The sequence below is a fragment of the Ranitomeya imitator genome, chromosome 5 (genome assembly GCF_032444005.1).
Source record: "Ranitomeya imitator isolate aRanImi1 chromosome 5, aRanImi1.pri, whole genome shotgun sequence".
Lineage (NCBI taxonomy): Eukaryota > Metazoa > Chordata > Amphibia > Anura > Dendrobatidae > Ranitomeya > Ranitomeya imitator.
The window spans coordinates 61,387,889-61,405,462 of NC_091286.1; the positions used below are offsets into that span (position 1 = coordinate 61,387,889).

Below are 17,574 nucleotides of genomic sequence, written 5' to 3' on the forward strand. Positions count from 1 at the left end.
TAATGATAATATTAGGAAATACCTCCAATTAGAAATGTCTAGTTTTTCATATTCGCTATTTCTCTTTCCGCATGTGCAGGCATTGCAGGACCTTAGGTATCTATGGTTACGACCATTAGCAACTAGCTAAGTAACTATCACTATGTCAATGGTCGTAACCATGAACACCCAAGGTCCTGCAATGCCTGCACATGACGAAAGAGAAATAGCGAATTTGAAAAACTAGACTACATTTCTAATTGGAGGTATTTCCTATTATTACTCCTACTACATATTGGAATAGGATCCAAGAGATTGGAAGTACCCCTATAAGGGCATCGAATTCAACCTATAACCTAACGTTGATCCAGAGAAAGGCAACAATGTCATGAAGCAGATGCTGATTGCACCATAATAGTGGAAAAATTCCCTCCAAACTCCACATATGGCAATCGGACTAGTTCCCTGGATCAACGCCCTATCATAGAATCTACTGCCCATGACCTGTAATAGTATACTCTTCAAGACAGACATCCAGATCTTTGTACTTTAGTAGTGAATCAACCATACCAACATTACGCAACAGAGTTTCATAGTCTCACTGCTCTTACAGTAAAGAATCTGCATGTGTGAATATGATTAAATCTTCATTCCTCTAGATGTAGAGGATGCCCCCTTCCATTGTTGCAGGCAGGGCCGTAGAGGCCAAACCTTCGACTTTCTGACTCTGTACTCCACAGCACTGGTCACTGCTGAGCATGTACATAAAGTGCAGCACAGATTCATCTCAGCCACGACTCCACAGCACTGGTCACTGCTGAGCATGTACATAAAGTGCAGCACAGATTCATCTCAGCCACGACTCCACAGCACTGGTCACTACTGAGCATGTACATAAAGTGCAGCACAGATTCATCTCCGCTACAACTCCACAGCACTGGTCACTGCTGAGCATGTGCATAAAGTGCAGCACAGATTCATCTCAGCCACGACTCCACAGCACTGGTCACTACTGAGCATGTACATAAAGTGCAGCACAGATTCATCTTAGCTACAACTCCACAGCACTGGTCACTACTGAGCATGTACATAAAGTGCAGCACTGATTCATCTCCGCTACAACTCCACAGCACTGGTCACTGCTGAGCATGTGCATAAAGTGCAGCACAGATTCATCTCCGCTATGACCCCACAGCACTGGTCACTGCTGAGCATGTACATAAAGTGCAGCACAGATTCATCTCAGCTAAAAGCTCAGTTCCTTAGATCAGGAACAGAACAGACATTTATACGGCATTACATAACTTTCCAAAATTCTTATGAAAAAAACTTACAGCACATCCTGCATTGTACTACTGTACCCAATTTATCATATTTTTTTCAGAGTCGGTCCATTTTATACTGACTCCACAAAAAGGACACCGACGTGTCTGGCCCTGGCTGGAGGAGTAGGTGTAAAAGATCCCTGTATTTTCTCTTCATATATTTGAAGTCTTTCTTTTTCCAAACTGAATAATTCCAAGTTTGATAACTTGTCTTTTTCTAAATTTCTAAACCATTTTCCTAAAATCATCTGGTAGCAAATGTACATGGCAGATTTATCATCACTATTATGCGATAATTTCAGCACTAGCTCTGGCACAATGATTTTAGACACATTTATTAATCAGTTGTGCCAAAAAGAACAGATGTTGTCACCTTGCTAAATATTTTGCAGAAGTGTCTAGATTAGAGGCTTTGACTTTAATGATGTGTAATATGTGAAAAATGAATGATGTGGCCACTTTCCAGGCACAAATTCTGGTCTAATGTACCGTATTTTTCGCTTGTTAAGACGCATTTTTCCCCAAAAAATTTGAGGAAATGGGGGTGCGTCTTACAATGCCATACAGCTTACTGGTACCGTTGCAGGCTGGGATGAGGGGGTGTCCACCGCTACCCAGGGTGTCCGCCGCTGCGGGGGGCTCTGCCGACATTTTGTGAAAGGCCAGAGCCCCCCGGCAGTTCCGTGGTTTGCTCCTGTGCGGTAGACTTTGGGAAAATGGCCACCGGGAGGCGGCGCATGCGCTGATGGAGATATCGGGACCAAGATCTCGAGAGATGAGATCTCAGCGCTGAAGTCTCATCTCTCGAGATCTTGGTGCCGAGATCTCCATCTGCGCATGTGCCACCTCCCGGCAGCCATTTTCCCAAAGTCCACCGCTCAGGAAAGCATGGACGAACTCCCGGGGGGTTCTGGCCTTTCACAAAATGTCAGCTGAGCCCCCCTGCAGCATTACTGGAGACACCCCGCAGCACAGGAGCCCCCCGCAGCACAGGACAACTGCACACCCCCTCATCCCAGCCTGCGGCCTGCAGCAACACTCTTGCCTCCTCCAGCAGCGACCCTGGGACCCTGCCTCACCGCAGCCACCACCCCCGGTAAGCAATAAGATGCATGGATTATAAGAAGCACCACCATTTTATTAAAAAAAACAAAACGTTTTTTCCTATTTTTCTTCTCAAAATTTGGGGTGCGTCTTATAATCCGGAGCATCTTACAAAGCGAAAAATACGGAACATCACACAAGAGATGGTATTCTATAGGAAGCTAAAGTACGTCAAATCTTTATTGTGACCCAACGTGATCATCCAACTGAACTACATCTGTGAAATGGCCTCATCTTTATTATATGGACAATACATAAAGATATGGAAATCACTGAAGGGTATATGTGTGAGAGTTGTTAAAGGGCCAGAACTATTATCACTAAATTATACAGTTCATATTCATTTTGTTAATTCTCTATATTTAAAATAGGTGTTTTTGGTCGTCTTTTACTTCATACAGTTTACTCTAACTTTTTTTTTAAGTTAGAGTAAATGAGTGTGTACTTGATGTATCGGTGGTAAACCCGTGGGTCTTGGTGTACACTGGGCAATTAGGGGCAGAAACATCCAATTTGTTTGTGTTCATCAGCTAAGTCTAACATAACCATATTTAATTTTCTTGTTGTATGAATATGTGACATGAGTTAATATGTAAAAAATCTCTTTTGAGCCGTGTTGTTATTTAAGATTATTGTTGTCTTTTAGAATGAAAAACCTTCATGCTCTGAATCACCATACCTTGGTATTTGGATTGGAGAGGATGCTATCCCATGTACCCCAGTAGTAGCCCGAAGTAGAACTAGAATGCCCAGGTATATATGAAGAGATTTTGTTCACAGGAGAACCCTGATATAATCGAGCAGACATTGGTCTTTTTCCATAGAGAAGAATAATGACTTGTCCACACGTTCAGGATGTAGTCTTTGATTCAGCCTCATCTGATCTGCTGATTAGTGCATTAGTGTATATGTCATCCACATGTCTGTAAAAAAAAAAAATCTATTCAGATTTTTGTTTGAGCTGAAAAAAAAAATCATCTGGGAGAAATTGTTAATGTGCATTCTTCTCATGGATTCTACACAGAATGATTTCTATTCCTCTTGTGGAACCGTGTCAGAAATCCCAGGTTTAACCTTGGATTTCTTCGCTGGATTACTTGGAAAATTACTTTAAAAAAGTGGCCTCCCACCGTATCCCTAAAAATGACTAATCGTTTTTTCTTTCCATGATGACCTCTCTTGTCGCGCTGCCTTCTCCTCTGTGTCTGGTGTACTGGTCCTCTTTAACCCCTTCAAGACCCTTGACATGTAGGTAGTTTCCCTGCCTTCTCCCCTCATTTGATTGCTAATTTTAATTACGTGCATCACATGTTCCGCCCATTGGCGCCCCGTCACATGATTGCATTGTGCCAATGAGCTGTCACGACAGCTGGGGGTCTTTATAAGAACCCCGTGCCGGTTATACATAGAAGATCATGATATTTTGATAGATCGCAGCTTCAAGTCTCGTAAGGAGGCTAATGTAGTCTGTAAAAAGTAAAACCAAAAAAAAAAAAGTTTTCTAAATATTAAAAAAAGAAAAAAGCACGAGTTAAAATCACTTCCTTTTTACCCCTTTGTAAATAAAACAAACAAACAAACATAAAAGATACACATATTTGGTATAGCTGCGATTAGAAATTTCCGGTCTGTCAAAAATATAAAGTAAATTAATCCGACCGGTAAATGGCGGAGTGAGAAAAAAATCGTAATGACAGAATTATGTTTTTTTGGTCGCCACAACATTGCAATAAAATGCAATAAAAGGTGATCAAAATACCCCCAAATGGTATCAATAAAATTGGCAGATCATGTCGCAAAAAATAAATCCTTACCCAGCCCCAGATCCCGAAAAAGGGAGACACTACGGGTCTCAGAAAATTGCGAGATTAGAGAAGAAAAATTTTATTACAATTTTTTTTTTCCAACACTTAAAAAAAAAAAACTATACGTGTTCGGTATCTGCGTACTCGTACTTACCTGGGAAATCATATTGCCAAGTCTGTTTTGCCATTTAGTGAACATGGTAAATTAAAAACCCCAAAAAACAATTGTGGAATTGCACTTTTTTTTCATTTTTTTTTTAAATTGCACTGCACTTGGAAGTTTGTTTTCTCGTTTTCCATTACGCTATGTGGTAAAAATCAATGGTGTCATTCACAAGTACAACTTTTCCTACAAAAAAAAACAAGCCCTCACACGGCCACATTGAAGGAAAATGATAAAAGGTTTGGAAGAAAAAATGAAAAAAATAAGAGTGCAAAAATGGAAAAAAATTGCAATATGGTGAAAGGGTTAATACAACATGGAGGGTGCAGTGGCATAGGGATCTGAGAGGTGTGTCTAAATCACTTTAGCCTTTCATGTGTTGAGGGATGGACCCAGTGCTTATTACGCCGCCACTCTATCCATCCCTCAGCACACAGGACAGGGGAGGCCCACCCCATGCCACCGCACCAGCCATGTTGGACTGACGAGCATTAGAACACCAGGAGCAGAGGAAGAGACAGCAGAAGAACAGAAATGTTCAGGAAAAGTGACCAGACATGCACAGTACGGATAGGGTGGACTCTAGCTTTAAGAGGGTCCAATTTTGAGGACAGTCCCGTCTCGGTCCTGAGAACTCAGCAGGAGGTTCTTGTCCTCTTTCACCCACCAATTGGATATCTGTGGCAGGCTCGTGCCAGCATATAATATTTCATAATATGTACATATGAATTTTTAAGCATTTTGGTCTCTTTGCTATAGGTCAAAGATTTTACAAACCGAAGAAAAGCTCATGAGATTGGCAAAACAATTGGACAGTAATCTGGTGAAACAAAAAGGTCAAAGCGAGGCACATTCGGCAAATTCAGAGGATGAAATGGTCAGTGAATGCAACGCTGTTAACGAAGACAACTCCTTCCTGGAGGACTTCCCTGGAGAAGATGATGTTCCCGCAGGGCTGAAATCTGTTAGCCAGAGATCCCCGCCACCACAGAGGAGCAGTCAGAAGTCTGTGGACCAGGATGCAGAAGCTGCTTTTATTGATCTGTTTGATTCATCGACGCAGAAATACAGCAGCTGCTTAAGCCAAGGTTTATCAGATGTTTCTTCTCTCAGTGGGAAGGACTCTGCAGTAAATGTGAGAAGAAATATCCATGAAGAGATCAAGCACAGCAAGATGGAACCATGTTCTGAAAAATCTAAAAGACCAGAGCCGTCTAATGTAACATCAGAAATCTCTGCAAACGCAAATCAAGGTGTAAGAAAATGTCCTGAGCTGAACAATGGTAAAGAGAAAGAAACCATCCATTCACTGCCAGGAAGCCAAGATGACTTTGAGGATGACTGGGGCAACGATCTCCTTGAAGATGATTCTTTTGTCATGCAGGTTACTCAAAATCCCGAACTAATCGCTACTCCTAAAAGCAATATGTCACCTAATATATCTGATCGCACCAGTGCACATCGTGCTGGAGAGGGGGTTAAAGTCGCAGCTATTTCGACTACTTTGAGTAAGACAAATAATTTTAAATTTGTGCCAAAGAAAGCAAATGGCGGATCTGAAGGAAAACCCAGTAAGTTATGTAGCACAGAAATAACAGGTGTCAATGCCTTTCAAGATAAAGCAAATAATTCAAAAGCCTTTTCTACTTCTCGAACTCAAATGCCTTTCCATCCTCTGACAAATAAAGGAGGTCAAATGTCAAAAAGCAATGTTCACAGCATGGCACCTAGTTCAAATAGCACTTTGATGAAATCCTCACTGAAATCATGTGTCCAAGCTGTGCCACAGACCAGGGCAACGAACGTTAAAGACTCCGTCCTGCACGATGAGTGGGATGATCTAAAGTTCTCCGATGAAGTCCTTGATATGTTTTGTGAGTCCGATAGTCCATGGGAAGAGAAGGAAGATGATGATGACCTACTGTATCAAGTTTGTGATGATGTGGAAAGGTTAACTCAAGCTCAGGAATTCAATGAAGAAAATCGTAAGGAGGAAACTCCACAGTTGCCAAATTGTACGCGCCAAATGCTTGCCAAACAACCAACCAGTCATCAAAGCAAGAATGGAAGTCCTATGATTGCAAGCTCCTCCTTGGGGTCAAATAAGTCAAATAATAGAGGGGTCTCTCCTACATCTTTCAGTGGAAATTGCTCAAATGCTTATCAGAACGGTTCTTTGCAAGTGGCCAACCAGACTTCTAGCAGGTGCAAATCTGTACCGTCAGGAGGGGAGTGTAAAAATGTCATTCTTACCAGCACTCAGAATCCAGGAAAGCCTCTGGCTGTGACATGTAGTGGAGCAAACCAAGCAGCACCTTCTAAGTATTCATTTACCAGAATAAAACCATCGCAGGCCTCCTCTATCCTCACAGCTCAGTCAGCTGGAAACTGGAGCACTTACAATGATCTGCAGAGCTTTGGTGACAGATTGCACAAGAGCGTTCCTGTTTTTCCTACTAACTCAGTCAGTGGAAGCAAACCTCAGCCATCCTCAATAAAAAGGCATATTTCTGAGTCCACCATGCAGTCCTCAAAAGGTATGTGGGAAACAAAAGGAGTCAAAGAGGGGCCAATATTATATATTATATTTTGTGAATGCATATACGAAAATATGCAGCTTGTGATTTCTAAAGTTACCATATTTCAAAAATGATTACATGTACAGTATTGTGCAAAAGTTTTAGACAGGTGGGGAAAAATGCTGCAAAATAAGCATGCTTTACAAACTAGAATTTTTAATAGACTTAACCAAGGAAAAAACTAAATCAAATCAATTTTTGGTGTGTCCATCAATTCTTGTACGTACACTTGCAAAAAGTCAGGGATTTTGCAGGATTATAGTTAGGTGTATTATACCAAATAGATGATAATGGTCATTTTCATATGTAGATTGAAAGAACGTTGTGTTAACTAAAACAGTATAAAATATGGAGTGCACACTCTTGTTAAATATGAGGTGCAAGTGGAATAGCAGCAGAGTTCCGAGTAATAATAAGAGGAGTATCGCCTGCCCCCTGTTTGTTAGGCAATCACTGCATGTGTTATGGCTGTCGAACAGCAGCGAGACATGTAGGTGCGGGGACTCGAACATATTTTTCTAGCATGCCGAAGACACTCGGTTAGCACACGAGCATGCTCGGATAACACCTTATTTGAGCATGTGCTCTCATCACTATTCTATTTCTGAGATGGTGATTTCACTTTTCTGTATATGAGGGAAGACGTCTTGGCCAATTGGGCGTGGTCCCCAAGAAGAAGCTTGCAGAGAAGAGTTGATGACCAGGCCCACTTGTCTAGTAAGAATAGAGTTACATACAGGGAAGAAGGGGGCTATATCTTAGGAGCAGAAACAAAAGAATAATAATACCCTATATGAGAGAATAGCAACATTTACACCTGGTAAAAAAAAATGCATATCTCCGGCAAGTGACAGGTTCTCTTTAACCCCTTCCCGACCTGTGACACAGCGTATGCGTCATGAAAGTCGGTGCCAATCCGACCTGTGACGCATATGCTGTGTCACAGAAAGATCGCGTCCCTGCAGGCCGGGTGAAAGGGTTAACTCCCATTTCACCCGATCTGCAGGGACAGGGGGAGTGGTAGTTTAGCCCAGGGGGGGTGGCTTCACCCCCTCGTGGCTACGATCGCTCTGATTGGCTGTTGAAAGTGAAACTGCCAATCAGAGCGATTTGTAATATTTCACCTAAAAAAATGGTGAAATATTACAATCCAGCCATGGCCGATGCTGCAATATCATCGGCCATGGCTGGAAATACTAATGTGCCCCCACCCCACCCCTCCGATCGCCCCCCCAGCCCCCCGATCTGTGGTCCGCTCCCCTCCGTCCTGTGCTCCGCTCCCCCGTCCTCCTGCCCGCTCCCCCCGTGCTCCAATCACACCCCCCCGTGCTCCAATCAAACCCCCCCGCACTCCGATCCCCCCCCGTGCTCCGAACCACCCCCCCTGCACACCGATCCACCCCCCCTGCACACCGATCCACCCGCCCGCACACCGATCACTCTCCCCCATGCTCCGATCCCTCCCCCCCCGTGCTCCGACGCCCCCCCGTGCCCTGATCTCCCCCCCCTGTGCCCTGATCTCCCCCCCTTATACTTACCGATCCTGGCGGGGTCCCGTCCGTCTTCTTCCCCGAGCGCCGCCATGTTCCAAAATGGCGGGCGCATGCGCAGTGCGCCCGCCGAATCTGCCGGCCGGCAGATTCGTTCCAATGTGAATTTTGATCACTGTGATATAATCTATCACAGTGGTCAAAATAAAAAAACAGTAAATGACCCCCCCCATTTGTCCCCCATAGATAGGGACAATAATAAAATAAAGAATTTTTTTTTTTTTTCACTAAGGTTGGAGTTAGAACTAGGGTTAGGGTTAGGGGTAGGGTTAGGGGTAGGGTTAGGGTTAGGGGTAGGGTTAGGGGTAGGGTTAGGGGTAGGGTTAGGGGTAGGGTTAGGGGTAGGGTTAGGGGTAGGGGTAGGGGTAGGGGTAGGGTTAGGGGTAGGGTTAGGGGTAGGGTTAGGGTTTCGGTATGTGCACACGTATTCTGGTCCTCTGCGGATTTTTCCGCAGCGGATTTGATAAATCCGCAGTGCTAAACCGCTGCGGATTTATGGCAGATTTACCGCGGTTTTTCTGCGCATTTCACTGCGGTTTTACAACTGCGATTTTCTATTGGAGCAGTTGTAAAACCGCTGTGGAATCCGCAGAAAGAAGTGACATGCTGCGGAATGTAAACCGCTGCGTTTCCGTGCAGTTTTTCCGCAGCATGTGTACAGCGATTTTTGTTTCCCATAGGTTTACATTGAAATGTAAACTCATGGGAAACTGCTGCGGATCCGCAGCGTTTTCCGAAGCGTGTGCACATACCTTTAGAATTAGGCTATGTGCACACGGTGCGGATTTGGCTGCGGATCCGCAGCGGATTGGCCGCTGCGGATCCGCAGCAGTGTTCCATCAGGTTTACAGTACCATGTAAACCTATGGAAAACCAAATCCGCTGTGCCCATGGTGCGGAAAATACCGCACGGAAACGCTGCGTTGTATTTTCCGCAGCATGTCAATTCTTTGTGCGGATTCCGCAGCGTTTTACACCTATTCCTCAATAGGAATCCGCAGGTGAAATCCGCAGTAAATCCGCAGGTAAAACGCAGTGCCTTTTACCCGCGGATTTTTCAAAAATGGTGCGGAAAAATCTCACACGAATCCGCAACGTGGGTACATAGCCTTAGGGTTAGGGTTGGGTTGGAATTAGGGTTGTGGTTAGGGTTAGGGGTGTGTTGGGGTTAGGGTTGTGGTTAGGGGTGTGTTGCGGTTAGGGTTGTGGTTAGGGTTACGGCTACAGTTGGGATAAGGGTTAGGGGTGTGTTGGCGTTAGAATTGAGGGGTTTCCACTGTTTAGGCACATCAGGGGTCTCCAAACGCAACATGGCGCCACCATTGATTCCAGCCAATCTTTCATTCAAAAAGTCAAATGGTGCTCCTTCCCTTCCGAGCCCCGACGTGTGCCCAAACAGTGGTTTACCCCCACATATGGGGTATCAGTGTACTCAGGACAAACTGGGCAACAATTACTGGGGTCCAATTTCTCCTGTTACCCTTGAGAAAATAAAAAATTGCTTGCTAAAACATCATTTTTGAGGAAAGAAAAATGATTTTTTATTTTCACGGCTCTGCGTTGTAAACGTCTGTGAAGCACTTGGGGGTTCAAAGTGCTCACCACATATCTAGATAAGTTCCTTGGGGGGTCTAGTTTCCAAAATGGGGTCACTTGTGGGGGGTTTCTACTGTTTAGGCACACCAGGGGCTCTGCAAACGCAACGTGACGCCCGCAGACCATTCCATCAAAGTCTGCATTTCAAAAGTCACTACTTCCCTTCTGAGCCCCGACGTGTGCCCAAACAGTGGTTTACCCCCACATATGGGGTATCAGCGTACTCAGGAGAAACTGGACAACAACTTTTGTGGTCCAATTTCTCCTGTAACCCTTGGGAAAATAAAAAATTCTGGGCTAAAAAATTATTTTTGAGGAAAGAAAACGTATTTATTATTTTCACTGCTCTGTGTTATAAACTTCTGTGAAGCACTTGGGGGTTCAAAGTGCTCACCTCACATCTAGATAAGTTCCTTTCGGGGTCTAGTTTCTAAAATGGGGTCACTTGTGGGGGGTTTCTACTGTTTAGCCACATCAGGGGCTCTGCAAACGCAACGTAACGCCCGCAGAGCATTCCATCAAAGTCTGCATTTCAAAATGTCACTACTTGACTTCCGAGCCCCGACATGTGCCCAAACTGTGGTTTACCCCCACATATGGGGTATCAGCGTACTCAGGAGAAACTGTACAACAACTTTTGGGGTCAAATTTCTCCTTTTACCCTTGGGAAAATAATAAATTGCAGGCTAAAAAATCATTTTAGAGAAAATAAAATTTTTATTTTATTTTCATGGCTCTGCGTTATAAACTTCTGTGAAGCACTTGGAAGTTCAAAGTCCTCACCACACATCTAGATTAGTTCCTTTAGGGGTCTAGTTTCCAAAATGGGGTCATATGTGGGGGATCTCCAATGTTTAGGCACACAGGGGCTCTCCAAACGTGACATGGTGTCCGCTAATGATTGGAGCTAATTTTCCATTTAAAAAGCCAATTGGCGTGCCTTCCCTTCTGAGCCCTGCCGTGCGCCCAAACAGTGGTTTACCCCCACATATGGGGTATCAGCGTACTCAGGACAAACTGGACAACAACATTTGCGGTCCAATTTCTCCTATTACCCTTGGCAAAATAGGAAATTCCAGGCTAAAAATCATTTTTGAGGAAAGAAAAATTATTTTTTATTTTCATGGCTCTGCATTATAAACTTCTGTGAAGCACCTGGGGGTTTAAAGTGCTCAATATGCATCTAGATAAGTTCCTTGGGGGGTCTAGTTTCCAAAATGGGGTCACTTGTGGGGGAGCTCCAATGCATAGGCACACAGGGGCTCTCTAAACGCGACATGGTGTCCGCTAACAATTGGAGCTAATTTTCCATTCAAAAAGTCAAATGGCGCGCCTTCCCTTCCGAGCCCTGCCGTGTGCCCAAACAGTGGTTTACCCCCACATATGAGGTATCGGCGTACTCGGGAGAAATTGCCCAACAAATTTTAGGATTCATTTTATCCTATTGCCCATGTGAAAATGAAAAACTGAGGCGAAAAGAATTTTTTTGTGAAAAAAAAAGTACTTTTTCATTTTTACAGATCAATTTGTGAAGCACCTGAGGGTTTAAAGTGCTCAATATGCATCTAGATAAGTTCCTTGGGGGGTCTAGTTTCCAAAATGGGGTCATTTGTGGGGGAGCTCCAATGTTTAGGCACACGGGGGCTCTCCAAACACGACATGGTGTCCGCTAACGATGGAGATAATTTTTCATTCAAAAAGTCAAATGGCGCTCCTTCCCTTCCGAACCTTACCATGTGCCCAAACAGTGGTTTACCCCCACATGTGAGGTATCGGCGTACTCATGAGAAATTGCCCAACAAATTTTAGGATCCATTTTATCCTGTTACCCATGTGAAAATGAAAAAAATTGAGGCTAAAAGAATTTTTTTGTGAAAAAAAAGTACTTTTTCATTTTTACGGATCAATTTGTGAAGCCCCCGGGGGTTCAAAGTTCTCACTATGCATCTAGATAAGTTCCTTGGGGCGTCTAGTTTCCAAAATGGGGTCACGTGTGGGGGAGCTCCAATTTTTAGGCACACGGGGGCTCTCCAAACGTGACATGGTGTCCGCTAAAGAGTGGAGCCAATTTTTCATTCAAAAAGTCAAATGGCGCTCCTTCCCTTCCAAGCCCTGCCGTGCGCCCAAACAGTGGTTTACCACCACATATGAGGTATCAGCGTACTCAGGACAAATTGGACAACAACTTTCGTGGTTCAGTTTCTCCTTGTACCATTGGGAAAATAAAAAAAATGTTGCTAAAAGATAATTTTTGTGACTAAAAAGTTAAATGTTCATTTTTTCCTTCCATGTTGCTTCTGCTGCTGTGAAGCACCTGAAGGGTTAAAAAACTTCTTGAATGTGGTTTTGTGCACCTTGAGGGGTGCATTTTTTAGAATGGTGTCACTTTTGGGTATTTTCAGCCATATAGACCCCTCAAACTGACTTCAAATGTGAGGTGGTCCCTAAAAAAAATGGTTTTGTAAATTTCGTTGTAAAAATGAGAAATCGCTGGTCAAATTTTAACTCTTATAACTTCCTAGCAAAAAAAAATTTTGTTTCCAAAATTGTGCTGGTGTAAAGTAGACATGTGGGAAATGTTATTTATTAACTATTTTGTGTCACATAACTCTCTGGTTTAACAGAATAAAAATTCAAAATGTGAAAATTGCGAAATTTTCAAAATTTTCGCCAAATTTCCGTTTTTATCACAAATAAACGCAGAATTTATTGACCTAAATTTACCACTAACATGAAGCCCAATATGTCACGAAAAAACAATCTCAGAACCGCTAGGATCCGTTGAAGCGTTCCTGAGTTATTACCTCATAAAGGGACACTGGTCAGAATTGCAAAAAACGGCCAGGTCATTAAGGTCAAAATAGGCTGGGTCATGAAGGGGTTAAGCATAAAAGAAAAAAAAAAAACATGATTAAAATGTTGTTTGTTTTTTTTGTTCCCACCCTTTGGGGAAAATAAAAAAATATGCACTTACTAGGTTTCCACACAACAGTAGAAGCACAAATATTTCATTTAATATGTGAATAAGGGTGAAGAGAGAACACTACAAGAACAGAACAAGTTGTTTTTTTTGCAAAAATCATTGTCAAAAATTCCTTTATAGATATAGTATATATAAGTATGTACGTGTGTATATACAGCTCTGGCAAAAATTTAGAGATCACTGCAAAATTTTCAGTGTGTCTGATTTTTCTCTTTATAGGTATATTTTTGAGTAAAATGTAAATTGTTCTTTTATTCTATAAGCTACTAACAACATGTCTCCAAAGTTCCAAGCAATAAATTTTGTATTTATTTTCTGAAAATGAGAAATGGTCAAAATAACAAAAAAATACACAGCTTGCCGACCTCAAATATTGCAAAAAAAAAAAAAGTTCATAATAATTTAGAAACAACAATACTAATTTTTTAACTCGGGAAGTGTTCAGAAATCAATATTTTGTGGAAAAACCATGATTTTTAATCGCAGCTTTCATGCGTCTTGGCATGCTTTCCACCAGTCTTTCACTCTGCTTTTGGGTGACCGTATGCCACTCATGGTGCAAAAATGTAAGCAGTTCTTCTTTGTTTGATGGCTTGTGACTATCCATCTTCCTCTTGATTACATTCCAGAGGTTTTCAATGGGGTTCAGGTCTGGAGATTGGGCTGCCCATGACAGGGATTTGATGTGGTGGTCCTTCATCCACACCTTGATTGACCTAGCTGTGTGGCATGGCGCATTGTCCTGCTGTAAAAACCTGTCCTCAGAGTTGGGGAACATTGCCTGAGCAGAAGGAATCAACAGTTTTTCGAGGATAACCTTGTATGCGGCTTGATTCATACATCCTTCGCAAAGAACATCCTGCCCAATTCCAGCCTTGCTGAAGCATCCCCAGATCATCACCGATCCTCCACCGAATTGCACAGTCGGTGCAAGACACCGTGGCTTGTACACCTCTCCAGGTCTCCGTCTAACCATTAGATGACCAGGTATTGGGCAAAGCTAAAAATTAGACTCCTCAGAGAAGATTACATTTCTCCAGACCTCTATGGTCCAATCCTTATGGTCTTTGGCAAACTTCAGCCTGGCTCTCCTTTGCTTCTCATTGATGAAAGGCTTTTTTATAGCTTAACATGACTTGAGTCCTGCCTCTAGGAGACTGTTATCAACTGTTCTTGCCATGGACTTCACCCCAGCTGCCATTTGCCATTCCTTTTTAGGTCACTTGATGTCATCCTGTGATTGCTGAGTGACATTTGAATAAGATGACGGTCATCCCGGTCATTGGAGAGTCATTCTCGCCCTTTGCTGGTCTGTAGCTTTCTTGTCACCAATGTCTGCTGCTTGACCTTGCTGTAATGGACTGCTGTCTTAGAAATTTCCAGGATGGAGGTAACATGACACTCATTGTGTCCCGCTGCTAGTAAAGCCAGAATTGAGCCCTTTTTTCCCTCACTTGACGTTTCTTTCAACACCTTTGGCGTGGTTAAAAGTTATTTTTTCATTCCTATTACTTTTGGGATATTACTAGCACTTGATTTGCCATCCAGCTTGTCCTATTGCAAGAGGATTGTGAGCACCACAGCAGTGTTTTTATACTTTCCTTCACTAAATAAGATTTGGTTCAGGTGATCACCTAATCAGAAGCACATTAAGTAGAATGAGGTGTACTCTGGTTGGAATTCAACTGACGCTAGAATGGAATGGCTGTCAGACATGCAGAGAAGCGGATTTTTATAAAACTGTGCAGTGGTCTCTTAATTTTTTCCACAGCTATATATATATATATATATATATATATATATATATATATATATATATATATATATATATATATATATATATATATAAAAATATATATATATATATATATATATATATATATATATATATATCAGTACAGACCAAAAGTTTGGACACACCTAATTTAAAGAATTTTCTGTATTTTCATGGCTATGAAAATTGTACATTCACACTGAAGGCATCAAAACTGTGAATTAACACGTGGAATTATATACTTAACAAAAAATTGTGAAACTGAAAATATGTCTTATATTTTAGGTTCTTCAAAGTAGTCACCTTTTGCTTTGATGACTGCTTTGCACACTCTTGGCATTCTCTTGATGAGCTTCAAGAGGTAGTCACCGGGAATGGTCTTCCAACAATCTTGAAGGAGTTCCCAGAGATGCTTAGCACTTGTTGGCCCTTTTGCCTTCACTCTGCGGTCCAGCTCACCCCAAACCATCTCGATTGGGTTCAGGTCTGGTGACTGTGCAGGCCAGGTCATCTGGCGTAGCACCCCATCACTCTCCTTCTTGGTCAAATAGCCCTTACACAGCCTGGAGGTGTGTTTGGGGTCATTTATTGAAAAATAAATGATGGTCCAACTAAACGCAAACCGGATGGAATAGCATACCGCTGCAAGATGCTGTGGTTCAGTATGCCTTCAGTTTTGTATAAATCCCCAACAGTGTCACCAGCAAATCACCCCCCCACACCATCACACCTCCTCCTCCATGCTTCAAGGTGGGAACCAGGCATGTAGAGTCCATCCGTTCACCTTTTCTGTGTTGCACAAAGGCACAATGGTTGGAACCAAAGATCTCAAATTTGGACTCATCAGACCAAAGCACAGATTTCTACTGGTCTAATGTCCATTCCTTGTGTTCTTTAGCCCAAACAAGTCTCTTCTGCTTGTTGCCTGTACTTAGCAGTGGTTTCCTAGCAGCTATTTTACCATGAAGGCCTGCTGCACAAAGTCTCCTATTAACAGTTGTTGGAGAGATGTCTGCTGCAAGAACTCTTTGTGGCATTGACCTGGTCTCTAATCTGAGCTGCTGTTAACCTGCGATTCCTGAGGCTGGTGACTCAGATAAACTTATTCTCAGAAGCAGAGGTGACTCTTGGTCTTCCTTTCCTGGGGCGGTCCTCATGTGAGCCAGTTTCATTGTAGCGCTTGATGGTTTTTTCCACTGCACTTGGGGACACCTTCAAAGTTTTCCCAATCTTTTGGACTGACTGACCTTCATTTCTTAAAGAAATGATGGCCACTCGTTTTTCTTTACTTAGCTGCTTTTTTCTTGCCATAATACAAATTCTAACAGTCTATTCAGTAGGACTATCAGCTGTGTATCAACCAGACTTCTGCACAACACAACTGATGGTCCCAACACCATTTATAAGGCAAGAAATCCCACTTATTAAACCTGACAGGGCACACCTGTGAAGTGAAAACCATTCCCGGTGACTACCTCTTGAAGCTCATGAAGGGAATGCCAAGAGTGCGCAAAGCAGTCATCAAAGCAAAAGGTGGCTACTTTGAAGAATCTACAGTATAAGACATATTTTCAGTTGTTTCACACTTTTTTGTTAAGTATATAATTCCACATGTGTTAATTCATAGTTTTGATGCCTTCAGTGTGAATGTACAATTTCCATAGTCATGTACATACAGAAAAATCTTTAAATGAGGTGTGTCCAAACTTTTGATCTGTACTGTATGTATGTGTATATATATATTTTTTTTACTCAAAAACATTTCAAAGAAATACATTTAGAAAAATTAAGCCTAATGATGAAGAAATTAAGAAATGTTTAATTTAAAGTTTGTTTTTTTCCTTTATATGTAATTTCAGTGCTTATATCTGAAGATCAACAGAAGAAATGTTCCATGGAAGAGATTGAGAGGAAAAAGCAGGAAGCTTTGGCCAGGAGGAAAATGAAAGCGCGAGCGTGTTCCAGTGACATTGCACCAACTTAGTCTTCTTATTTCACTGTTGTATTTGATATCTTTGTTAGCGCGGTCTTATAATTTCTCTGTGAGAAATTCCATGTAGAATTCACAGCAAACACTATTTTATTATAGTATGTTCTGTAATGTTTACAGTGGTAAACTTTATCTTTCCATTAATGTATAATAAAGCGGCCTGTTATGTTCAGGAATAAACCGTGCGGATTTGTGTTTATCATCTACTCATCAAACACTCCTACAAGACACGTTGTTCTGTTATCGAAAACTATGTGTTAATTAGAACTTTTTGTGTAAATAAAATAGTTTCAAGTTCCTGATTTAACATTCATCAAATATATTAATTTACTGACCTTGCTGTGCGGATATTCTCTTAATCTCTTAGAAAATGATTTCGAAGGGAAGCTCAAGAGGATTCCTCATTATCGAGCTACGGTAACATACAAAATAGGTGAAAGACAGAGATGTTCTTAGCAACTCTGTTCTGGTTCTAGAGAGGAGTCATAAATCAGGCACTGCTTTCTAATGAGCCTTATGGAATGGGTTCTTTGTTAAAGGGAACCTGTCGGCGAATTGCTGCTGCCCTAATCACAGTATGACTGGCTCCCTCATGAAAATCAACTACATTTCAGAGAAAACAAAAGAGGGGAAGTTTATCGTTCCCTCTGCCAGTTTTCTTACATCAAAAAGTCACAATATCTGACGCAGAGGGTATTTGTACAAAAGGGTTGGGACTTTCGTAAA

The 17,574-nt window shown here is 42.2% G+C and overlaps 1 protein-coding gene across 1 annotated transcript in view; it reads left to right on the forward strand.

The window, feature by feature from the left end:
* The window catches only part of ETAA1 (ETAA1 activator of ATR kinase), a 51,256-nt gene extending 34,073 nt beyond the window's left edge, over positions 1-17,183 (forward strand). The window contains exons 4-6 of the mRNA XM_069768728.1: positions 3,055-3,161; positions 5,136-6,913; positions 16,718-17,183. Of these exons, the coding sequence (XP_069624829.1) occupies positions 3,055-3,161; positions 5,136-6,913; positions 16,718-16,842 (2,010 nt within the window). The 3' untranslated portion in view covers positions 16,843-17,183. The remainder of the gene's footprint in view (positions 1-3,054; positions 3,162-5,135; positions 6,914-16,717) is intronic.
* The last annotated feature ends 391 nt before the right edge of the window (positions 17,184-17,574 follow it).